The following is a 26,339-nucleotide window of genomic DNA, read 5'->3' as shown; positions in this document are numbered from 1 at the left end:
CTTGAGCTGAGACCTGACTAACAAAGAGGAGCTGACCGTATGAAGATCTAGAGGAAAAACTGTTTCATTCAGAAGGGAAAACCAGTATGGCTGGGGCTCAATGGGCAAACAGGAGAGGGACAATAAGTAATGTTAGAAACTTAGGAAGTGGTCAGGTTTCATAGGGTTTTATAGGTCACAAGAAAGAGTTTTGTTTTTATTAAAAATGTCATGGGAAGTCATTGGAGAGTTTTAAAAATCAGTGTAGAGAAGGGAGTGGTGATATAGACTGATTGACATTTCAAAATTATTTACTTTGAGCGCTTCGTGAAGAATGGATTATAGTGAAGCAAGACAGAAGAAAGCCATGGAAATCATCCAGGTAAGAAGTGATGATGACATTGACTAGGACGGAAGTAGTGAAAATGAAGAAAAGTTAACAGATAGGGATATATTTTTGAGATAGTACCAAGAAGAGTTCCTGATGACTTGGAAATGGAAGTGAGGGGAAAAAGAATTGAGATTAATTCCAGATTTTGACTTGAGCAAATGGAAGGATTACTAAGTCATTTACTCAGGGTGGGAAGTCTGGGAAAGTCTGAGGATGTGGAAAATCCAGTCATGAGTAAATATGGCTACGATGGAGCAAATGCATGTCCTGGTTATTTCTTGTACTATACAAAAACAGTTTCTTCAAGCTTTTTAAAAATCAAATTCAAAAGATGGTCACATTCAAATGTTACCCTTTCAAGTTATTTTCCAGTATAAGCCACAGCCCTTAAGATGTCTCCAAAGAGAACTTCTTTCTACCTCATACCTGTACAGGTGAGATCTAACTGCAATGAATTCCAGCAGTGAAGAATTGTCCGACAACTGGGCATGAGGAGATACTTCAACCCTCTTGCCTTGATTCTAAGGTATGAAGAATTAACAGAATCATTTCTAAGTCTCCATGCTCTTTCCCCAGTCATGAAATACATAAAAATGTAGTATCCATTGAAAATGTAATGAGTAGTCCTTATTCTTTGCTCACTGGATACAAAGATAATACCACATAGATCCTCCTCTTCTTCTGTGCTCTAAACATAACTGCATTCCTCTGTCCTCGCTTTTACTTTCTTAACCCTTCAACAGTTATATTTTTTAACCCAATCTCTTGCCATACTGAATTTTGTGAAGAATTCCTTCTTGTAAAATAATAGGTAGCACAAGTAATGAAGAACTACAGAAAAAGCTACCCAAAGTGAGAGGGATTCTTTCTATTTTGCCACTAACCTGCAACTCAAAGCTTTTCTTTCTCTGTTACCAAGAATGTCATGTATATCTACCCTGTTCTGAAGCTATAAGAGAGAGCTATAAAATCACCATACTTCACACTGTGAGAAATGCATGTGTCCTCAGCTAGAAGCTGCTCTTGGTTTCTGAGAAGGATTGTGAGGGAAGAGACAAGAGCTGAGCAAAGATCATAGAGAGGGAAAGAGATTAAAAAGGTTGAGGATTGCATCAAGAGGAAGAATCTATTGTTGAGTCTGTGGAAAGTCGAGCAATTTTCTCCCATTTACATCAGTACCCCTTCTTCCTCATTTAAGTCTGGTAGATCAAGAGATGCCTCTGTTTTTATCTCCCAGATGGGAGAGAAGCAAGGAAGAGGGTCATCCCCACCCCTATGTGGAGAGGTCACAATATGCACACCATGGGCATGGTAGGAGTTGGCTACTCATGGCCAAGTCTCTTTCCAAGTGCTACCAACCTCTGGCTGAGACCTATGCACTTGTCCAGCACTATGGAGTATGGAGGGACTACTCTGCCACTCTTTATCTTTCTTAGTAGAGAGTTTACAGAGGAGCCTCCTAATACCTTCTTTCTGCATCTTCTGGGAATTTCCCTACACTCACCTGTACCATAGCTTGTTTGCTGGGTTGAGAAGTAGAGTTCTTAGGTCCTGCCTGAAGATTCAGATCAGATGGCTCCTTCTCAAAGTCAGGTAAGACACTCAGTCAGTGAGTTTATTAGTACAAAAAACACCTCCCCAGAGTTCTACCTTTTTTAGACAATTGGGATCTTGATAAATATTTTCTGTCTCCTAATCCCTCCTAAGAAGGAGATGAGACACTTGATTATCTCCCCAGGGTTTTAAAGCATCTTCTGCAAATAAGGTATGGGGTTACTAGAGCCTCAGGTGGCAGGTTTGTGCATGGAGAATCAGAGTTGATTCTCATGGCCCCAGCAGACCCTGTTATTACCTGTGGGAAGCCATTTATTTCTCTACATCTGCCTCAAAGGACAAACATTTCCCAGTTGTTGCCAGCAGAAATTTATGCATCTTCTTGGCATAAGTCTTTTGAATTGTAATTATATTTTCTGCCTGGTTTATCTCAGAGCCAGTTTGAGAGTGGAAAATTAGATAGAGTAGAGTCAATGCAGTAAAAGCCAGGCAGTCATCCTTAGGACACACATAAACCCACAATCTGCAATCTGTACTTACTATTTTTCCTAATTGAATTCATCTTGCTAGCATTATTCTTGTTTCCCAGATATGCAGAGAACATACTTATTAGACAGTGCTGCAAATAAACATGCTCCATAGCTTTAGCTCTAGAGATATAGTATCTGGTTTTCCCTCCAATCCTGACAGGACCCACCCTGCCTGTTACAGGTTTTAGGGGAAATAAGCATATATAACAAGAAGAACAAATTTCCCGCCCATGAAGAAATACTTCAGTCGTTACCACACTTTGTTACAATTAAGGTAATGTTTAATGTAAATCAGAGACCTAGACAATTCCTACTGAAATCATTAACTGGTTACTCTCAAAGTAAATTTAAACAAGTTACTTAACCTCTTTAATATTAAAGTGCAATTAGATGTAAACTTACTTAAATGCGTATAATCTGATGCAGAAAATTACAAAATGTTAATGAAATATATCAAAGTAGACCTAAATAAATGGAGAGGCATACTATGATCATGGACTGAAAAACTCAACATAGTAAAAATGCCAGTTTTCCCCAAATTGATCTATAGGTTTAATGCAAGTCCCATCAAAATCCCAGTAAAGTTTTTTTACAGACATAAACAAGCTTATTCTAACAATTATATGGAAAGACAAAGTCCTAGAAGAGCTAAAATAATTTCAAAAAAGAATAAAATGGGAAGGATCATTCTACTTGATTTTAAGGCTTGCTATATAGCCGTGGTAATCAAGACTGTGTGGTGTTGGTGAAGGGATAGATCAATGGAATAGAATAGAGAACCTGAAATAGACTCACACAAATATGCCCAACTTATTTTTGGCAAAGATGCAAAAGAAATTCAATGGAGGAAAGGTAGATCTTTCAAAAAATAGTTATGAACCAACTGATTGTTTGTTGTGGGGAGACCTCAACTAAGATATCCTATTTATGCAAAAAATTAACTCAAAATAGATATGGATCACATACTTAAATGTAAAACATAAAACTCTAAAAATTTTAGAAAATAAACAAGGTAAAATCCTTGGGGCCTAAGTCTAAGCAAAGAGTTCTTAGACTTGACACCAAAAGATCTTATTAAATAAATGAAAAGAAAAGTAACAGACTGGAAGAAAATATTTGTGAATTATTTACCCAACACAAGTGTCTAAAATATTTGAAGAACTCTAAAACACAGCATTAAAAAAAAAAAAATCCAATTAGAAAATGAGCAAAATTCATGAAAAGACATTTAATTTAAAAGAATACATAGATGGCAAATAAGCACATGAAAAGATGTCAACATCATTAATCAACAGGGAAATGCAAATTAAAACCACAAATTAGATATCACTACACATCTTTCAGAGTCCCTGAGTAGTACAAATGGTTAATGCACTTGGCTGCTAACTGAAAGGTTGGAGATTTGAGTCCACCCAGAGGCACCTCAGAAGAAAGGCCTGGAGATCTAGTTTGTAAAACTCAGCCATTGAAAAACCCCATGTATCACAGCTCTACACTGACACATACGGGGTCGCCATGAGTCAGAATTGACTTGACGGCAACCGGTTACACACCTATCAGTATGGCTAAAGTAAAAACAAATGAATAAAAAACAGTGATAGCACCAAAATTTGGAGAGGACACTGAGAATCTGGATCACTCATCCATTGCTGGTGGGAATGGAAAGAAGAAAATAAGTGACAGTTTCTTATAAAATTAGACATACACTTACCACACAACCCAGTAATTGAAATGTTGGGCATGTACTCTAGAGAAATAAAAACTTACGTTTATATAAAAATCTATACATGAATTTTCATAATTGCTTTTTTATAATAGCTAAAAACTGGCAACAAGCTAAGTGTCTTTCAATAGGTAAATAGTTAAACAAGCGATACAGTACTTCCATACCATGAATTACTACACAGCAATAACTGAAGGAACAAACACATGATATAAACAACTTGGATAGGTCTCAATAGAATTATACCGAGTGCCAAAAAGCCAATGATTCCATTTATAAAACTTCCTTGAAATACCAAAATTATAAACATGGAGAACAGATTAGTAGTTGCCAGGGATTACAAATAGGGAAGGAGGAAAGAAAGAAGACTGATATGGCTGGCTAGAAAGGGGTAGGATGACGGAGCCTTGGAGAAATAGATCTCTGGTTCTGTAACTTGATTCTGGTAGGTCTTATATTAATTCACACGTGAAAAAATTGCATAGAAATGCACACACACACAAATGAGTGTACTGCATGTAACACTGATGAAATCTAAATGTCTTTCAGTTGTACTGATATGTATTTGCTGACTTTGATATTGTACTATGTTGTTGTTGTTGCTGCTGGTCGACATCAAGTCAATTCCAACTCGTAGCTACCCCATGTGACAGAGTAGAACTGCCTCATAGGGTTTTCTTTGCTGTAATCTTTACAGGAGAAGATTGCCAGGTCTTTATCCTGAGAAGCCACCAGGTGGGTTCAAACTGCCAACTTTTTGGTTAGCACCCAGGCACTTAAACTGTGCACCATCTATAGTTATGTAAATGTTACCACTAGAAAAATCTGGGTGAAGGTTGCACAGAACCTCCCTGTATATATACAGTAATGCATGGCTTAATGTCCATGATACATTCTCTGAAACAGGATGTTATGTGATTTGAACATTGTGCGAACACTGTATTATATACAGGCAATATTTGGGTTAACTGAACTTCTGACTTATGTACAATCTGTAGTCAAGAATCAGCCCCCTCCAAAGCCTATAATATTAAAAATTCGAGATACATACAATGGTTCATAATAACAAAAAGTGTGCTACTTTGTGATGTGCATCAAAACATTATTATTATTATTATTACTGTATTATTATATTACACTAAAGATGTTTTAGTGCATCTGAAAGTGTTTCTTTGATGTTTTTTATGCATAGACAGGTACATCAAAAATACTATATACTAAGAACAACATTTGACTAACATTAGATATGAACCATACCTAACTGTTCCTACTTAAGTACAAATTCTACTTAAAGACAGACTTAGGAACAGAACTTGTTCTTAAAGTGGGTACTGCGATCATAACTTTATGGGACCATGGACCTATATGTGGTCAGATATTGCCCGCACAGACATTATGTGGTGCGTGACTGTATTTTTACAACTTATGAATCTATATTTATTTTAAAATAAAAAGTTAAGAAAAAAATACCCTTAGAAAAATATTAAAAATTAAAGTCTTTTTGTTTTGTTGTTGTTTTACTGTTTTCTTCTTTAATGGTTAAAATAGCAAATTTTATTTCAAGCATATTTTACCACAATTAAAAAGAGGGGGGGAGTACTACGAAGGACATACTTGTATTTGTATCCTCATGCAAACGTCAGTATTTCTGTATGCAAGAGTCCCTGAAGTGGAATTGTTGGTACACTTTTTAAATGTGTACTTTATTTACTTATTTATTTTCAACAACATTCTATTTATTCTCAATATAACTTGTTCTGCAAAGAGCCATTTGGGTTGCCATGAATCTGAATTGACTCTCCGGCAACAGGTTTTTCTTAAGAATGAAGACTTCCTTAATATTCTTGGTATACCTGGGTTTAACATGCTGCTATATAAGCGTTTGCTTATTGGCTGTATTTTTTCTTCTTGTTTTTTTTTTTGTCATTTTCTTTTTCTCTTTCTTCTTTTTTTTTATCGTACGTTGGATGAAGGTTTACAGAACCAATAGTTTCTCATTAAACAGTTACTACACGTATTGCTTTATGACAATGGTTAACAACCCCATGACATGTCAACACTGTCCCTTCTCAACCTTGGGTTCCCTATTACCAGCTTTCCTGTCCCCTCCTGCCTTCTAGTCTTTGTCCCTGGATTGTTGTGCCCCATTATTCTTGTTTTGCTTTGTGAGGCTGTCTAATCTTTGGCTGAATGGTGAACTTCAGAGGTGACTTCATTACTGAGCTAAAAGGGTGTCCAGGAGCCATACTCTCAGGGTTTCTCCAGTCTCTGTCAGGCCAGTAAGTCTAGTCTTTTTTTGTGAGTTAGAATTTTGTTCTACATTTTTCTCCAGCCCTGTCTGGGACCCTCTGTTGTGATCCCTGTCAGAGCAGTCAGTGGTGGTAGCTGGGCACCATCTAGTTGTACTGGACTCAGTCTGGTGGAGGCCGTGGTAGTTGTGGTCCATTACTCCTTTCAACTAACTAATCTTTCTCTTGTATCTTGTTTTCTTCATTCTCCCTTGCTCCCGAAGGGGTGAGACTAGTGGAGTATCTTAGCTGCTCACAGGCTTCTAAAACCCCAGACACTACTCACCAAGGTAGAATGTACAATATTTTCTTTATAAACTGTGTTATGTCAGTTGAGCTAGATGTTCCCCAAGACCATGGAATCCACAGTCCTCCAACCAGCAATTCACTCCCTCAGGGAGTTTGGACATGTCTATGGAGCTTCTATGACCTTATCTTGTACAAGTTGTGCTGGCTTCCCCAGTATTGTGTACTGTCTTACCGTTCACCAAAGTTACCACTTATCTATTGTCTATTTACTATCTCCCCTTCCCATCCCTCGTAATGAACAAAGATTGTTTCTTTTTGTGTGTAAACGTTTTTATGAGTTTTTACAGTGGTGGTCTCATATAATATTTGTCCTTTTGTGATTGACTTATTTCACTCAGCATAATATCCTCCAGTTTCTTTCATGTTATGAGATGCTTCCCAGATTCATCATTGTTCTTTATTATTGCATAATACTCCATTGTGTGTATGTACCATAGTTTGTCTATCCATTCATCTGTTGATGGGCATCTAGGTTGTTTCCATTTTTTGCTATTGTGAACAATGCTGCAATGAACGTGTGTGCGTATGGTCTATTCGTGTGACTACTCTTATTTCTCTAAGATATACTCCTAGGAGTGGGATTGCTGGATAGTATGGTACTTCTATTTCTAGCTTTCTAAGGAAGGGTCAAGTCATTTTCCAAAATAGTTATATCATTTTGCATTCCCACCAGCAGTGCATAAGGGTTCCTATCTCCCAGCAGCCTCTCCAACATTTGTTATTTTCAGTTTTTTTTTATTTGTGCCAGTAATGCCTGGGTGAGATGGTATCTCACTGTGGTTTTAATTTGCATTTCTCTAATGGCTAGTGATAGCAAGCATTTCCTCATGTTTATGTTGGCTGTTTGAATGTCTTCTTTGGTGAAGAGTCTGTTCATTTCCTTTGCCCATTTTTTAATTGAATTATTTGTCTTTTTGTTGTAGAGGTGTTGGGTTTTCTTGTAGATTTTAGAGATTAGACCTTGTCTGACTAGTAATGTCTAAATTTTTTTTCCCAGTCTGTAGGTTCTCTTTTTACTATTTTGGTGAAGTCTTTTGAGGAGCATAAATGTTTAATTTTTAGAAGATCCCAGTTATCTAGCTTATCCTCTGGAGATTGTGTGTTGTTGGTTATGGTTTGTATCCTGTTAATGCTGTGTATTAAGGCCTCTAGTGTTGATCCTCTTTTTTCTTCTATGAACTTTATAGTTTTTGGCTTTATATTTAGGTCTTGATCCGTTTTGAATTAGTTTTTGTATATGGTGTGAGGTATGAGTCCTGTTTCATTTTTTTTGCAGATGGACATCCAGTTTTGCCAGCACTATTTGTTAAAAAGACTGTTTGCTCCCCATTGGATGGACTTTGGGCCCTTATCAAAGATCAGGTGACCATAGGCAGATAGATTTACATCTGGGTTCTCAATTCTGTTCCATTGGTCAATGTATCTGTTGTTGTACCAGTACCAGGCTGTTTTGACTACTGTAGCTGTATAGTAGGTTTTGCGGTCAGGTAGTGTGGGTCCTCCTACTTTATTCTTCTTCTTCAATAGTGCTTTACTTATCCGGAGCTTCTTCCCTTTCCATATAAAGTGAATGATTAGTTTTTCCATCTCTTTAAAGAATGTTGTTGGTATTTGTATCAGGATTGCATTGTATTTGTAAATTGCTTTGGGTAGAATTGTCATTTTCACAATGTTGAGTCTACCTATCCATGAGCATGGTATATTTTTCCATGTATGTGGATCCCTTTGGGTTTCTTTCAATAGTGTTTTGTAGTTTTCTTTGCATAGGTCTTTTACATCCCTGGTTATATTTATTCCTAAGTATTTTATTTTTTAGGGGCTATTATAAACGGTATTGTTTTCCTAATTTCCTTTTCATCATTTTCTTTACTGGTTTTTTTTTTTTTATTTTTTTAGTAGAAACCATAAAGAAACATAGAAGCAAGCAAGCTTACTCTCCTATGAAACTTAAGGAACCAAGTACATTGTTAAGAGCTGGTGAGATCCTGGAGGTATTGCTTTTATATCTGGAGAATATGTTCCAATTGTCTATTGGTCTGTGAGCCAATGGTAAAGGTAATTAGATTAGGGGATATGAATCTGAAAGGTCTTGAAAAATAGCCTCCAAATATGGGATATCAACAAGGGAACTGTTGTAGACATGGCGATGTGCAGCCTAGATTCCCCTTCAGTGAAAGACTTGCTACCCAGCTCTGGAAGTGTAGTCAGCTGAATCCTCCAACTCCCAGTTAATTCAGAGTTTCCCTCAGCTGCAGAGAGCTACTGTCCCCCAGTCATGACCTTCCTGGGGCAGTCCACATTTGGTGACTAAACAAGAGGGATTTTAAAGGCCCATCTTTTCAGCCCAGCATGGGGTAATACTGACAGGTAATACTTGCTCAAGAGCTTCCTGCCAGGTTGTTGAAAGCCTTGGCAGTTGTGTATCAGTTGGATTTCATCCTCTGCCTAATTCTTCTTCCTCTTTCATTCTTTCCAAGGTTTTGATCTCTAATAAGCACATTTTACCTCGAGCCCTGTCTCAGTGTCTGCTTCTGGAGAGTCCAATCTCTTCCAAGAACATGGTCAGATATCAAGTGGCTTGGCCATCTGTGAAAATATAAACTTATTGCTTCACAAGAACATAAACTTTCTGGATAGAGAGCTACCATAGGTAATAAAATATGACATCCCACAGTTAATACTATAACTGTTCTTGCTAGCAAGATAATAATTGTGACTATGTAAGAGGGTGCATCCTGGAGTCAGAGAAGAATGCAAGCTGATCAAAGTCACAAAATTAATCTAGACACAAAATCATTCTTGATTTCTAACTGACACCATAGATACAATTCATATTGTGGGGGCTTTTAAATCTCAGGTGAAAGGTAAAACATAGATATTATAAGACAACAGAAAAATTTAAATTCATTGATTTAAGGCCATCAGAAATGTTTTTACTGCTATACTACAAGCAACATAAATAAATCTGCATTCAAGTTAATAACTTTTGTGAAAATATATCACTAAGACAATAAAAAGACAATCTAGAAAGTAGAAAAGATATTAGCTGTGTATATATCTAACAAAAGATTAATGTTAACAATTTATAAATAATGCATAAAAATCAATAAGAAAAAGACAACCTTTTTTTTAATGGGCAAAAAAATGGAATAGTCATTTCACAAAAGGAGCAAGCGATCAATAAATATATGAAAATGTGCACATTATTAGCCATCATAGAAATTCAAATCAAAATTACAATGAAATAACACTACACACACACTCACCAGGATGGGTTTTTTTTTTAAACATCTTGAAAATACTCAATGTTGTTATAGAAGTGAACAAACTGAGTCTCTCTTGAACTGCTAGTGGAATACAAAATGGTATAGTTACTTTAGAAACTGTTTGACAATATCTACTATAGATGAACATACATTTGCCCAGGAATTACATCCCTAGGATTAGGCCCAACAGAAATTCATATCCAGATGCACAAAACAAACAAACAGGTTCCAGAATGATCACTGTGGCACTGTTTATAATACCCCCAAAATATTGCTGTTGACTGCTAAGAATAGAAAAGTAAATAAAAGTAAATAAGAGGTGTATTCATACAATGGGATACTGCATAGGAATTAAAACAAGCTGTTGCTAAATGTAAAACCATGGATGTTTCACACAAACTTATGATGAGAAAAACAAAAAACGTAAAAAAAACCCATTGCCATGTTGTCGATTCTGACTCATAGCAACCCTACAGGACAGAGTAGGGTTTCCAAGGAGTGACTGGTGAATTCGAACTGCTGACTTTTTGGTTAGCAGCTGAGTTCTTAACCACTGCGCCACCCAGACACACCCAGACACTACATACAGTATGATTCCACTTACATAAAGGTCAAAACTAGGCCAAACTAACATATGGATCTATATAGTGGACAGGTGCAAAAAGAGGCTTTTGAGATGCTGACAAAATTCTATTCTTTTGCTGGGTGGCAATTATATTGGTGGATTTACTTTGTAACAAATTAATTGAACTATGCTTTTACGATTTGTGCATATTTCTTTATGTAAATTATACTTCAATAAAATTTTTACACACACACACAAATGCTTGTTGAAGTCTTTCCTGTCTATGTTTATCTATATTTTCTAACAACTATTTTCTTCCTCATTGCACAAATAATTACATGCATACTTGCATCTCATCATTTGCTTTATGAGAAAATGAATATGTCTGTGTGTTCATTCTTACACTTTTATACACGCATATATGACTAGCACATAGGAGACAGTAAAAAAAAAAGAAAAATCTCTTTGCTAAGTAGAAGAATAGTCTTCATGAGAAAATGATTTTAATCTGGAAGTGAAAATATTTGTCTCTACCAATAAGAGACATCATTAAATTGCCTGTAACATCACCCATCTCCAGTACCATAAGTTTAGGAATATGACATGGATACTCTGGGTATCACTTGGATATCTATGTGGCATGAAAGATAGAGTCTATTTCTCGAAGAATTCACGTTAATGGGGGAAAATAGTCCAAAGCACAATGATTAAAATGAATGTACCTGGTCATGACAGAGATAACAATAGGACATTGATAGAGTGCATATTACGTGTTGTGTTCTGTTCTGTCTGTTTTCTATTTAAATTTCACAACAACTTTATGTGATGTCGGTTATCATTATATGTATTTTAGAGATAAGGAACATGAGGTACAATGAGATTAAGTAGTTTGCCCAAAGTGACACAGCAAGAGCCAGAGCCACAATTTAAAGCAGCCGATCGCTTAACCACTGCACCACCAGGATTCCTTGGAAAGAGGGTAGAGTGGGGGGAGCTCTTTTGCTGCACCAAAAGTGATGTCTGCTCAGCTTCAGCATTTACACATTCCTCATTTTAGGGACAGTGCTTGTGAGTTCTCACGGATAGCTCGGGAACGTGTTATCCCAATAGTTTGTTTCAGTCCAGATTCCTAACTGGTCTACTTTTTCTTCCATATTCTGATAGATTTAAATAGCGAATCATACTCCCAGCAACAAGGATCAAGTACAAGCAGGGACACAGACAGAGACCTTAGGGACTACTGTTCAAAATTTCAGATCCCTAATGCTAAGGGAGCCAAGGAGTGAGGGCGGGAGAAAGGGGTGATGAGGGGGTTTTCTGAGTGACTTAAACCAGGAATGGACCTTGGAGAGGAGCTTCTAAATAAATGTTCCTACCAGCCAGGTTTTTGTGCAGTCTCTGAAGAAATGGTGTTATGTCCAAACCCTCGATGAGGCCAAGGATTCAAAACTCATGACTGTGGTACTGAAGAGTGGGAGAGAATCAAACTTCAGGTTAGTGAGGATATCTAATGAGTCTTCTCTGTGAGCTCTCACCGCAGGTGGCTCCAGTGCAGGGTAGTGTAGGACAAGAAGCAGAGATCTTGTTTCTCAGACAGAGAAAAGTAATAGCGGTATCTGCCAAGAGAAAAGGGAGAATAGTCACGATTTCTAAAGACTCCTTGACATCTCTAAAAACTGACTTCTTTAGGAATTACCTCCCAGATGTTTAAAGTAAGGCCAAGGATAGATTCTTAAAAGCATGAGACAATGAGTTATGAGAGCAAACTGAAGACAGGCCTAGACTCAGGGGTAAATTATATGTTCCAACTTCTTGCTGTCTTCGTATCTGAACTTTCAGCTTCTCTGGCCCCCATTCTAACCTTGCGAAAACCTCCATGGCCTTTCCCCCCAGAAATCCAGATAAGCCCCAGGATAGACTCTCTTCTAAAACCTTGAGGAGGGGTAGGCCTGTAATCACTGGAAAGTCCAAAGACTTTCTAGAGAAAGTCACTATCTGACAATGAGATAGATGGTAAGCCAAGTCAAAATTAAGCTAGGATAGAACCTGGGCCATATGTACCTCGAGATCAGGGACAGTGATTTATGTAGGTGTATACCTCCAGAAGGAAGGAGCCCTGGTGGCACAGTGGTTAAGTGCTCAGCTGCTAACTGAAAGGTTGGTAGTTTGAACCCACTGGCCACTCCATGGAACAAAGATGTGGCAATCTGCTTCTATAAAGATTATAGCCTTGGAAACCCTATAGGGAAGTTCTACTCTGTCCTATAGGGTCACTATGAGTCGGAACCTACTTGATAGCAATCAGGCTTTTTTTTTTTTTTTTTTGGTTCAGGGGTGTCAGTTACTGATGAGATGCATTACCTCACTGAATCCTCATCAATGCACAATGCAGCAGGAGTGTGTCTCCCTTTCCAGGTGAGTAAAGTATAACTTGTAAAATGTAAATACATTTCCAAACATTTAGTAGCTAGTATGTAAAAATAACTAATACATAACTTGAAATAAATTTTTTTATCTTATAAAATACTGTATATTGGGCCTGAATATGTTAAATAGTGGTGAAAGATTTTGCAACATTTTCTAGGACTTTTATAGTGGTGGATAATATAAGAATGAGATAGCTTGTTTCCTTAGTGGATAACTCTGATTGTTAGAAATGTTTTTCTCATGTTGTGCAAAAAATCTACCTCCTTGTAACTTGCCATAATAGATATTAGATATTAATTCATTTATCCAAAGACACTCAGAATGTGGAGTATTATTCTTCCTTGAAATATTGCTTTTAAAAAGAGCTGTTATCTACTTTTTTTTTAAATAAGTCTCAGTTCTTAAATTTCTTCTCATTTTTTATCTTTGGCTACAAGGACTTTGTCGTTCTCATTCTGTTTCCCTCTCTCCAATTCTTATGTGTTTATAGGTTCCTATACAGGGTTGCTATGAGTCGGGAACGACTTGACGGCAACGGGTTTGGTTTTTGGTTGGCGATCTCAATTCAAATTGAACAATAGGCTAAAGAATGCATTCCTACTGTTCAAAGACAGATTTAGCTTAAAACATCTAACCAGGATGCATACTGCTTTTTAAAATGTCTTTGTTGCATTAATCTGTTTCGTCATGGCAACATGATGAGAAGATACCAGAAAAGAAATCTATGGTGTACTTTCCCTTCAAAGTCACTTCCTCTTAATTAACTTGACTGCCACAGGCAACGTGAGCTGATCATCCTTTCTAGGATACCAAAAGTTTCTGATAAATGTGCTGTATTTTCTTCTACATCATTTCAGTATATAGCAATTATCTCTTTGCACGTCTTTCTCCTAACCAGATAACACATCTCTTGAAATTAGGAATTACATTTTATTCACCGCGTTTCTCCAGTATCCGTTATATGACCTAGTACAGAGTAGGTACTTAATGAATTTTGATGAATGGTACATATTAAATAGTCCTTCAGATATTTATTAGATATCTGTTATAATACACACTTATCATGGAGGTACAAAGGAGTACATAGAGAATACACTCCTACAAATTCTGAGTAGTTGACACTCCTAGTCACACAGAAACTCCCATGAACATACAGGCACACTTCTGCACACACATTATTCATAAACTTCCTTTCCTTTTTTAACAGAAAGGGTATCACCTACCCTCATACATCTATTAAATTTGACACTATGAGTTACCCCTCCCCTCCCATAATGAGTCTTCAGCAAATATTCAGTGTCCCACTTACAGAATGGTGGATGAACCAAGTATTCTATCTCAGTTTTGGCCTGACCAGTACTGGAAGAAAATGCTCCTGTAACTTGCACCAGATACTTTGTTTCTATAGACAAATCATTTTAAACTCAGCATTGTGTTGTTTTGGAGAAATTACTTTATTTGAGTAACCTACCTAGTCTTCAGTCTCCTAATCTGTATGTTATGAATTATAACAAAAGCCAACTAATGAGAAGCGTTTCTGTGGCAATTAGATACAAAGTGTGAAGCTCTCTAGGCACTGCTTAGCAATAGTAAATGATGAACACATAATTGATCATGTTCTATTATTATTATAACTTGGACTCATATGAGGACCCAGGTTCCACAACATGTAATCCTTTCAAGCCACCTTAGAGAAATTTCTCTATTTTCTACTTGCTGGAGTTATGGTGTTGAATTTTAATCATAAATGCGATGACTTTGTTTATCCTTATCACTATTTGCTTTACTAGTTTTGTTCCCTGGTCCCCATCTGTCAATAATACTTTTGTATCCAGCTGTTCCACAGTGATAGCATTTGATAATGATGCCAAGAGGCTTGGACGGGCTATCAGAGGAGTCAGGACTAGCAAATGCAGCAGGGGAATCAGTAAGAAGCCAGATACAGTGGTTGAGGATGGTTTCTCATGAGGGAACATTCACAAGATGGACACAAATAAAGAAAGGAGGAGAATCACAAATATAAATTAGAGAAGCCAAGGCACAAATGGTTTCTATTAGGAGTATAAGGAAGAGACTTGGAAAGATAAGAGGACCTGGCATTGCATATTTTGGGCTTGGGCAGTACTGGCTGAGGAAAATGTCCAGAGAGTAGTTCTAGGAAAGGATGGTCAAACTGGAACAGTGCAGACATGATTCCTGCTTTCAGGTCCGCACTGACTCAAGACGCTCTGTATAAGAGAATCCAAGTGTTGACAAACAGTTTAGTAGGGCTGAAGGCTGGAGGACTAAAAGACTTGTCTGGAAGCTGCATTTGTTTGAAAGGATGCTGATTTTAAATAAATTATACAACAAATGTCCTTAGATATAACTGGATCAGTGGGTGGATGTTCACTAATTAAATGAAAAAATTTTTCAAAGCAAGAAATAAATGATAAAAGGAACATGTATGTATGAGTTTTATTTACATTTAAGATCTATAGATGTACATTTATTTCATAAAATCAGTAATTTCCACTGATGAATATGAATAAGTAATAACATAGTCATTATATTTTTCATTACTTTTTGACAATTGACACAGGTTCAATAAAGTGTAAAATCATATTATGCCATCCTCTGCTATCACTTGAGTAAATTTGGGCTTCTCAACTTGATTCCATCACTTCTTCTTATTTATATTTAGATACCACTGTTTCCTTTACTGAATGTATGAGTTTTGTATCATAACTAATTTTACTTTCAGCACATTGCCTTTAAATTTGCACCACACATTTAGTTTATGTATGCATGTATTATGCATTTATTGTTAGTTTTTTGTACATTGTCTTCCTGTAGCTATTAAGGGTACAACGTTGAAACATCATTCTAACAACTTTTTGGAAAATAAGGCTATACGTTACGCTTTCCATATTTCCAACAACATATTACTGGCCTTAACATTTTTATTACCACCATTTTTTCTTTTTCTACACTCTTCGTTCCGTGTAGTGCCAATAGGGATGCAAGTTCCCCTATGTCTGGTTTATGTTCTGGGACAATATGTGTCTCAGACCAAATGATAAGGTAACTAGAAGCCCATGTCTGTAAATGAAACATACTTGATATGCCTAATTTAAAAAGGTAAATAAATAAATGGTACAAATCAAAAGACTATCACGTTGACAGTGAATGAACCCACAGGTCCAACTTTCCAACTTTCCAAAAACTATCCCAAACCAGCTGCATGATGACTGAATCCTTCAGGAGTGGGGCAGTTCTACTCTGTCCAATAGGGTCACTATGAATCAGATTCAACTCGAAGGCAATGGGTTTGGTTTGGTTGGTATCTCCAGCACCTGGAAAATGCACAACATGTAATTCAAGGGCATTCAATAACCCCTGAATTAAAAACAGGATAGAGTTTTTCATTCTACAGGTAGCCCTATGCTTACAAATGAGATTCTTTCCTAACTATATCTTTAAGTCTTTAAGTTGAATTTGTAGATTAAATCAGAACAGGTGCATATGGTTCTTATTTAGCCTTACTGTTGTACAAAAAGGAGCTCTGGTGGCACAGTGGTTAAGAGTTCAGGCTGCTAACCAAAGGGTCGGCAGTTCAAATCCACCAGCTGCTCCAAGGAAACCCTGTGAGGAAGTTCCTATTCTGTCATATGTGGTCACTATGAGTCAGAATCGACTCGATGGCAGTGGGTTTGGTTTGGTTTTTTTATTGTGCAAGAAAAGGCTGGAAGTCTTTTCAATAATTTAAAAGCTGCATTGCAGCAAGTGAAGATAATTGTGATGAAAAATTTGTTGCAAGTAGGGGTTGGTTCAATTGTTTCAAAGTGAGGGCTAATTTACATAACTTTAAAGTACAAGTTGTCCATAAGTAAGTTAGGCATTCATAACCCAAGGACTACCTTTATATCTCTCGTAAGCACCTTTGAGGTCTTTCTAGATGCTGGAGATGCACAGCTATTCAAAGTTAATGAATTACTGTGGAAGATATACGGAACAATCTAGTTGTTTTTATGATTTGAAAACCTGCTCAGAGAGGCTGGGATGTAAGATGGTCAGGAAATCAATTTGTATGTATAGGCCAATCAATCAGTCAATGATTCTAAAAATGAACACAAGTTATGTGCTAGGCATTGTGACAAAAATTAAGTATTGAGAACAGATACATGGGAAGTTAGGTTTGTTGTTGTTGTTAGGTGCTGTTGAGTCAGTTCTGACTCATAGTGACCCTATGTGCAAGAGAATGAAACACTGCCAGGTCCTGATACATTCTCACAGTCATTGCTATGCTTGAGCCCATTGTTGCAGCCACTGTTCAATCCATCTTGTTGAGGGTCTTCCTCTTTTTCATTGACCCTCTACTTTATGAAGCATGATGTCCTTCTCCAGGAACTGGTCCCTCCTGATAACATGTCCAAAGTATGTGAGACACAGTCCTGCCATCTTTGCTTCTAAGGAGGATTCTGGCTGTACTTCCTCCAAGACAGATTTATTCGTTCTTTTGGCAGTCCATGATATATTGAATATTATTCGCCAACCCCGTCGTTCAAATGCATCAATTCTTCTTTAGTCTTCCTTATTCATTATCCAGCTTTTGCATGCATATGAGGTAGTTGAAAACACCATGGCTTGGGTCAGGTGCACCTTAGTTTCAAGGTGACATCTCTGCTTTTTAACACATTAATGAGGTCTTTTGCAGCAGATTTGCCCAATGCAATGTGTCATTTGATTTCTTGACTGCTGCTTCCATGAGTGTTGATTTTGGATCCAAGTAAAATTAAACCCTTGACAACGTCATCTTTTCTCCATTTATCATGATGTTGCTTATTGGTCCAGTTGTGAGGATTTTTGTTTTCTTTATGTTGAAGTGTAATCCATACTGAAGGCTGTGGTCTTTAATTTCTTCAGTAAGTGAGAATAGATACACGGCAAGCTATGTAGTTAGAATAAATAGCAGAGTGGATTAGGATTTTGAACTCTCCAGAAAAAAAGGGGAGGTGAGGAACAAAAAGTTACGGAAGATTAAAAAAAAAAAGGACCAAGGGATTGAGTGTTTAAGACAGAGAAGGAAGTATCAGGAAAGATAGAAAAGAGTCCAAGGGGAGTGAGGGAATACATGAAAGGTAAAGGTCTGAATGAGATATCTCTGGGTCTGCATGAAGCCCTAAGTTTATGTGGCAGGATATGAGACTTTGGAAATTTGCTCCTCGTTAATGAAAGCCCAAGTCCATCCTAAGATGGAGTCCCTCTCTAGTAGTGAATGAGTGGCTGCAGGGCATGGGACAATAGTCTTAGATTTTTAACCCCTCCCAGAATTCATAAATAATCTCACGTACCACAAAGATAGCTCTGAGTAAACCTAGTACACTTAGTTTTTCAGTGAAAATAGAAAAAAGAGGCAGCAATCCCAGCTGTGCTCCTAAACACTACAAAAGTCAACCATGTCTTAAGTCTTCCTAGTCCACAGTGGATAAAAAGGACTCTGCCATTTGTTTACTGCATCACTTTAGACATGAACTAATTTCTACCTTCATATCTTCAAATGGTAATGTGCCAAAGGTCATTTGCCTGGTCACGCTAACAAATAGCACTCTCAAATGCCTATTATCCAATCCATTTTTATAGCTTATTTTCTTATCTATACTATGAGATGTTAGACAATTTTTTGAAGCATTGCACACCAATAACTAGAGTATCACTATGTTAGATGACATGAATTTAGACATTTGTGTATTTTGGAGAAATACTTCGGTAATTCTTATGTCATTTTTACAGTCTGCCAAAATCTCCAGAGCCTCATAAGTAAAATTTCCCCTTCAGCCATGTTACGTATCAGTCATTCCCTCAAATCAACTAAATTTATTTTATTTTATTTTATTTTACTTACATACTTTCTTTTCCTTAGGACTTTCATGTCGGCTCTTCCAATACTGCTTAGAACCAATTTTCTATTGATCTTCTAAGCCTCACATATTTTGGGAAACCTCAATAGCACCAGTCAAGATAAAGAGTATCATGAGAAAAAAAATCTGAAAATTCCAGTGTAATTATAGCAATAGTCAAATATAGTAATTTCTTCTTTTACTTTTTCTTCATATCTGGGTTATAAGATCTACAAGGATGTCAGCCAGGTCTATTCTGCATACATTGACTGCTGTATCCCCAACATATTGCCCAATAGCTTTACATATAGTCAACTCTAAATAATAGTTGGTCATGAAGTCTATAGGACTCTCCAAGGAATGATTGAATTATCATCCTTACTGTTGCTGGAAGTTGGGACAGATGGGCCACTTGTGAACAGGTAGCACACTCAAGAAGGACTTCTAAAGAACTAGAGGATTCTATTGCTTTACGTGGAGGAAATAATTCCCTGTTTATAAGGCCCACATGTGGCTCAACACCACTGCTTCTCCCTTCCTTCTGACTGGCTTCCCAGGCATGGAGAAGGCACATCACTGGATTTCCATCCCATTGTTGGTAGTCTATATCTCCGTAGTTCTTGGCAATGGTATCCTTCTCTTTCTCATCAGGGATGACCATAACCTTCATGAGCCTATGTACTATTTCTTAGCTATTCTGGCAGCTACAGACCTCGGGGTGACTCTGACCTCTATGCCCACAGTGCTGTGTGTCCTATGGTTAAATCACAGAGAGATTGGCCGTGGAGCCTGCTTCTCTCAGGCCTACTTTATGCACACTTTTTCTATTGTGGAGTCAGGTGTGTTGCTTGCCATGGCCTATGACCATTCATTGCCATCTGCAACCCCTTGAGATATAACTCTATCCTTACCAACACCCAAGTAATGAAGATTGGGGTGGGAGTATTGAAAAGGGCTTGTCTGTCAATAATGCTAATAATTATTAGACTGCACTGGTTTCCCTGTTGTCAATCCCATGTTCTCTCCCATGTTTTCTGTTTACACCAAGATGTTATCAAGCTAGCCTGTGCTGACATCACCTTCAATCATCTCTATCCAGTTGTGGTTGTGTTTGCAATGGTCTTGTTGGACTTTCTCATCATCGTTTTCTCCTACATTTTGATTCTCAAGACTGTCGTGGGCATTGCTTCTGGAGAAGAGAGGACCAAGGTCCTCAACACTTGTGTCTCCCACATCTGTTGCATCCTGGTCTTCTATGTCACTGTGGTTGGTCTGACCTTTATTCATAGATTTGGAAAGCATGCTCCTCATGTGGTTCACATCACAAGGAGCTACATATACTTCCTTTTTCCACCTTTTATGAACCCTGTTATCTATAGCATTAAAACCAAGCAGATCCAGAGTGGTATACTTCGTTTATTATCTCTGTCTCATTCTAGAGCATGATTTTGAAACACTACTCTCTGAGGAGTAATTCAGGGAACCTGAACAGACTGACAGGAGCCACTAGGGAAAGGCATTTCAAGGAAAACCAACCATGCTGCCATTTAGAACATCATTTCATCCTACCTATTACTATTGCTGAGTCATCTATAAAATTATACATATGTAACTATATACATATATGTGTACATATAATTATATATTTTATATATATACCTATATGTGTATATATATAACATTAATTATGTAACTATATACATACATGTGTACATATAATTATATATTATATATATATATGTATATATATACCATTAATTAAGCACATGTCTCAAGTGTCTAACTGACATTTATTGTTTTCCCTGGATAATTCACCTTGTTTGGTGAACCATCACACCCTCTGGTCTATAGCATGGGTCAACAGTATTTGAGACAAGGTCTATTGTTTTTTCATATGGTCTGCATGTATAGGCCGTGACATATCTAACAGTAAGACGCTCCTTACCTCAGGCATACATCCAGCTTCCTCACTTACATGGAGCAGGGTACTGTTTTAAAAAATTGCACTCAGTGAAGTAATAATCCTTACGCTGTCCTCAATTCAAGATGGTAACTCTGGAAAAGCATATCTATAAGTAGTTGAAATTTTTGTACATATTAGTTAACAAATAATAATAATGGAAAGACAATTCCTGATCCAGATTACCATTGTCTTGATGAGTTATTCCCAGATACTGCTGAACAGAGATATGTATTTTTAAAAGTAAAGAGGTATTTGAAGTTCGTTTTGGAAGTATATCATAGATAAGTCTAGGTAGTTATTTCTGGTATGTGTAAAATTCCAGTGTTGAGAAAAACACGGCCAGATGTGTAGAGAGAGGATGGAGTCAATGCTCATGACTGTAAAAGATAATGACCTTTTCTGTCTCCAATATCTATCAAGGTTTGGTCACAGCTGAGGCATGGAGGGTAAGAGACGTGGTGACATGGTCAGCTGAAGACTTGGTGTCCATGACTCAAATGAAAGATTTTCAACTGAATAAAGAGATATATTGCTATGAGCTAAAGAGAAGGTATGAAATGCTAGAATCATACAAGGGGTCACCGAATATAAGTCACTCCTCTTAATATAGATAGCCCCAGTCCCCTGGGCTATAGCACACTGACAATTAAAGTGGCTTCCGACAGTAGCATTTACCACAGTCACAGAAAGGAGGGGAATTGGAGAACTCCTGAGATTTAGAGAAACATGGAGAAAATAGACTTGAAAACAAAATTTTAGAGCACTTATTATGCTAATAAATGATCTGTGTCTGATCAGCCCAAGGGACTCTTTTCTGGGTTTTGTTTTTGTTTTTTTCAGTCAACTTGTTTGTGTCTGTTTGTGATTGTTTTTCTCCTTTTCTAGCTTGTAGCATGTCTGATCCATGAGGATAAGGATCATATAAGTCTATTTGTTACTGGATTACAGAATCTGCTGCAAAGTTGATCCTTACTAAAATAAAATTGTTGATTAAAATGAATGAGATTTAAATTGATCACGTGCCTCTGTGTGTCTTTTTGTTCTTCTGTCTATGTCTCTTAATATGCATATCCCCTCAGGGTTTCTGTTATATTGCATTGTAATGCCTTCTACGATTTGGACATCCTAAGTTGTCTTGTCATTTGATATCCTCAGAAAATAAAAGATCACAATTCTTGAAGTCAGAGATTATTCCTTCCTTGTGCTTTTGAGAATGACTTCAGGGGGACCCTAAGCCACATCAAAAGAATTCTTTCTTGACTTTTCCTCTAGGCCCAGTGATATTGGGCCCTGAAGTAACAGACTAATAAGAAGGGGATTAGGATAACAGTATACAATACTTGCAAATGCGTACATTTGAATGATACATTCCAAAGTTTCTCCTTTCTCTTCTTGCCCTGAGTTATCTTACAGAGACAGGATGGAGGAATCAGAGGAAGACCCCATGAGGGAAAAAAAAAAGATTGAGACGTTCAGTTTCTCTTTCATTGAGTCGTATCTTATGAAACAGAGCAGAGCTCTGAGATCATGATGACCCCAGCTGAACATCTCAACAATAGGGACAATGGGATAGGTTGAGAGAAACTTTCCTAACAGATAGACAGTTCAATGTCCTGCTTTGCTCTCCACATCCATATATGCCTCACTGTAGGAACAAGGTCCTGGGAGTTGTCCCAAAAAGCTGGAGCTAAAAGGTCACCTTCCCATCCTCCACTCTAATCTATTTTCTTTCCTACCTTGATGTAATGCTTAAATTTAATCACTTTCCTAGGGTAGTTCATGACCCTGGGATGGATTGTCTGTTTCCTTTGTTGTTTTATTCAGCTGTTTGAATAAAACACTACTTCCACTCTGCCCCCGTATGTTCTACCAGGCATTTACTCCTTCAGAAGCTTAAATCAGATTGAGGAAGGGAGACACTGTAATGACCAGGGATATGTACTAACAGAAAGAAAAAACTTGCCAGATAGACTGGGCTCAGATAAAGGTAGAAGCCAGCTTTGAGGAATTTCATATTAGAAACTATGTTAAAATTGCTGCATGTTCCCGTAAGTGAGCCCAGTATACAGCAGGTAATAAGTGCAAATACTGCTAAACTGAAGTCGGGGAGAATTTTGTTCATTTCTCCATATTGAGATCCAGGTCCTCCATATTTTGAGGGTTTAAAATCCTGCTCAGATAGTAAGTGATGGTGGATGTTGTGTTGGGTGTGTAGGTGAAAGTGGTCACCATTTTCACCAACAGGGAATTATACCCGAGGAAAATACTGCTGGGTGCTTTGGACAGAAGTCCATACAGAGCCAATATTCACTAGTAAAACAGTCAAAAATTTAGGGTAACTGTTGGCTAGTTGATCAGTCAGTCCATAGCTTTGGAAAAGTAAAATCATTATATACTGGGTCTTACAATGAGAATGTGGTGATTAAATACAATCTACTGGATATCATGTAACAGGATAGGTAGCATTGTTAGTTATAAATTACATGGTCAGGTGAACAGAAGATAATAATAAAGAATACAAGGCAGGCAGGGGTTGGGGAATGAAGACTGAAAACAAGAGGGAAAAGGACTGACCTGAGCAAATGCAGATATTGTAAAGTTATTTGTTAAGTGTCTGGGTGATGTCTCCCATGAGAAAATGTTTAAGGGAAAAAGGAGACTGAGAGTGTCGTCTTGAAACTTCCAAGTTTGGGGAACAAAACGATTGCTTTGGGGAAGTGGTTTTTTATCAATATAAGATTTCAAAGGCTTCTCAAAATGGATGTCTATGATTTTCAAGGCCATGAGGCAACAGTCTTAGAATTATGGGTCTTCCTTCCAAGTCATGGCATTGAGTACGTAGCTGTAATCACCAATTGTTTCTCCAACAATACCCTTTCTCACACATACACACACACACATACACACACACATCACCATCACCCAGCTCCACAAAGTATGCCCATTACTTTGTCTGAACAAGCACAAATAAACAGTGTGATCGTAAACACAGAAAGGATATAAGGCTGGTTGTGCTCACAGATTCTACTGAGAAGATCATCATATCTGGACTTTCCTTTGTCTAACTAATGTGATGGAGGAAAAAAGGACTCTTCTTACATTCTGACTTTGTGAGAGTTTTTTAAAAATAGGAAAAACAGGATTCTTATGGGCAACATATTTAAAAAATAGTGACAATATGTGACACGAACAAACCATTGTTGTATGATAGGAAGTAATTATGATTCCTAGCTTTGTTGTCCTTTTCTGGCCCCACAGTTTGCCCCAGCATGGCAGGACCAATAGCACTGACTGGTGTTGTGCAACTATATAACCCAAAACTACCTCTGGCGAAGCAAAGTGTTTTTTACATTTTTATTGTTGTTGTTCGGTGCCATTAAGTTGGTTCTGACTCATAGCGACCCTATAGCAGAACCCTGTAAATCTTCTATCATAGATTTTTTTTTCTGTCACTGCTATTTGTTTTTTATTCTGTGAATTTATTTCTAAGTGTTAAGATCTAGAAGAACAAGAACAAACTCTATCTTGCACACTCACTACAGTATCCTCATTTTCTAGCATATTGCATGACACATATATTAGGCATTGATTTTGTAATTTATGTTCATATATTTCTTTTTTTGTTCTCTAGGGTTCTCTTAAAGAAAGCAAATCTTTATTGTTTTCTTTGGTGTCACTGAAATTCAAAGACTAATCACAATAATAAACCTAATATTTGTCATCAGAGATGACCATAACTTCCATGAGCTCATGTAGTATTTCTTAGCCATGCTGGCAACCACAAACCTCGGAATGACCCTGATTACAATGCCTACAATGCTGCACATGGTGTGTGCATGAATCACAGGAAAACTGGCAATCATGCATGCTTTCCCCAAGCCTATGTCATCCACAGTCTGTCTATCACAGAGTATGAAGTCTTTTACTTGCCATGATCTATGATCGTTTCATTGCTATCTGCAACCCTCTGAGACATACGTCCATTCTCACCAACACTCGCATAATAAAGATTGGGATAGGGGTTTTTACAAGAGGCTTTGTTCTCATCTTGCCCCTAATACTGCCTCTCTATTTATCTTCCTGTTGTAGATCCCATGCCCTTTCTCAGGCATTCTGCCTCCAACAGGATATTATCAAACTGGTCTATGCTGACATCACCTTCAATCATCTCTACGATTGTGGTTGTGGTTGTGTTTGCAAGGTCCTGCTGGACTTTCTCGTCATCTTTTTCTTCTACGTTTTGATTCTTGAGACTGTCAGCATATTGCTTCTGGGAAAGACAGGTTCAAGGCCCTCAACACTTGTGTCTCCCACATCTTCTGCATCTTAGTCTTCTATGTCACTGTGATTGGTTTGACATTTATTCACAGATTTGGAAAGAATGTTCCCCATCTAGCACAATCACAGTTAGCTACATATATCTCCTTTTCCCACCCTTTATGAACCTCATATCTATAGCATCAAAACCAAGGAGATTCATAACAGCATACTGCAATTATTATCTCTGCCCTGATCAAGAAACTGACTTTTATTCTCTTCTGTCTAGGAAGGGTATAACAATAAACATAATGATAACTTGACTGGAGTGAGTTTTTAAGAAACACATAATGTTAAATGATCAAATCTCAGAAAAATTGCCTTTCATGTATAACTGTTTCTTCCACCACACTCTTTTTTATGAAGATAAAATGTAATAAGACATATAAAACACTAAGCACAGTGTAAGGCTCTCAGCATGGATTCAATTGATATTTTCTTTGCACTCAGATCTTCTCATTTCACTAATAACTTAATCGAGTGCCATCAAGTTGATTCTAACTCATAGAATCCCTATAGGACAGAGTAGAATTAACCCACACGGTTTCCAAGGAGTGGCTAGTGGATTCAAACTGCCAACCTTTTGGTTAGCAGCTGTAGCTCTTAACCTCTGTGCCACCAGGGCTCCATAGCAGCTATGATATAACTCTGAGTTCTGTGACATGGTTTAACAAAATTAAGACAGAGACCATTCATGGCCTTTTGTTTTCCATGTGGACTGGGTATCCCTGCAACCAATGGCTTGCATCTAGTTTCATCCCTTATGCAGACCTCATTGTCTTCTCTAGATAATTGTTCTCAGTGAAGTAAAGTGTCAGTTTTAGCTAATTTCCAAATGATTACTACTGAGCAGAGTACACATATAAGACAACTATGTATCTCAAATATTAATGCTTAATTTTTACCAAATAAATATAATTAAAATAAAGAAGTAAATCAATTTCTGGTCCAGAGGAAGAGGTCCAGTGTGGATCTTGGTGATAGACTACTAATTAGATATGTATAACCAGAGCCTAAAGAGGAAGCAATTTCAGATTGAAACTAGACATGAACAAAACTGGTATGGATTCCTTGTGTATAAAACACAGAGATACTAGAGATGAGGTTGTGTGTGTACAATTATTTTGGAAATAAAGATAAAGGAGGAG

At 37.4% G+C, this 26,339-nt stretch overlaps 1 protein-coding gene and 1 pseudogene across 1 annotated transcript; both read left to right on the top strand.

The window, feature by feature from the left end:
• Nucleotides 1-19,123: 19,123 nt before the first annotated feature.
• LOC101356845 (olfactory receptor 51B6-like) lies at nucleotides 19,124-20,357 on the top strand. The gene is given in 2 exon segments (XM_012559300.2): nucleotides 19,124-19,774; nucleotides 19,777-20,357. Coding segments are annotated over 2 exon segments (936 nt in total). The 5' UTR covers nucleotides 19,124-19,419.
• Nucleotides 20,358-21,313: 956 nt separating this feature from the next.
• LOC101350862 (olfactory receptor 51B5-like) lies at nucleotides 21,314-25,454 on the top strand (annotated as a pseudogene).
• The last annotated feature ends 885 nt before the right edge of the window (nucleotides 25,455-26,339 follow it).

Source organism: Trichechus manatus, unplaced genomic scaffold (assembly GCF_000243295.1).
Source record: "Trichechus manatus latirostris isolate Lorelei unplaced genomic scaffold, TriManLat1.0 scaffold00232, whole genome shotgun sequence".
NCBI classification, from domain to species: domain Eukaryota; kingdom Metazoa; phylum Chordata; class Mammalia; order Sirenia; family Trichechidae; genus Trichechus; species Trichechus manatus.
The sequence above is the reverse complement of the archived record's forward strand: the minus strand, read 5'-3'. Positions and strand labels throughout refer to the sequence as shown.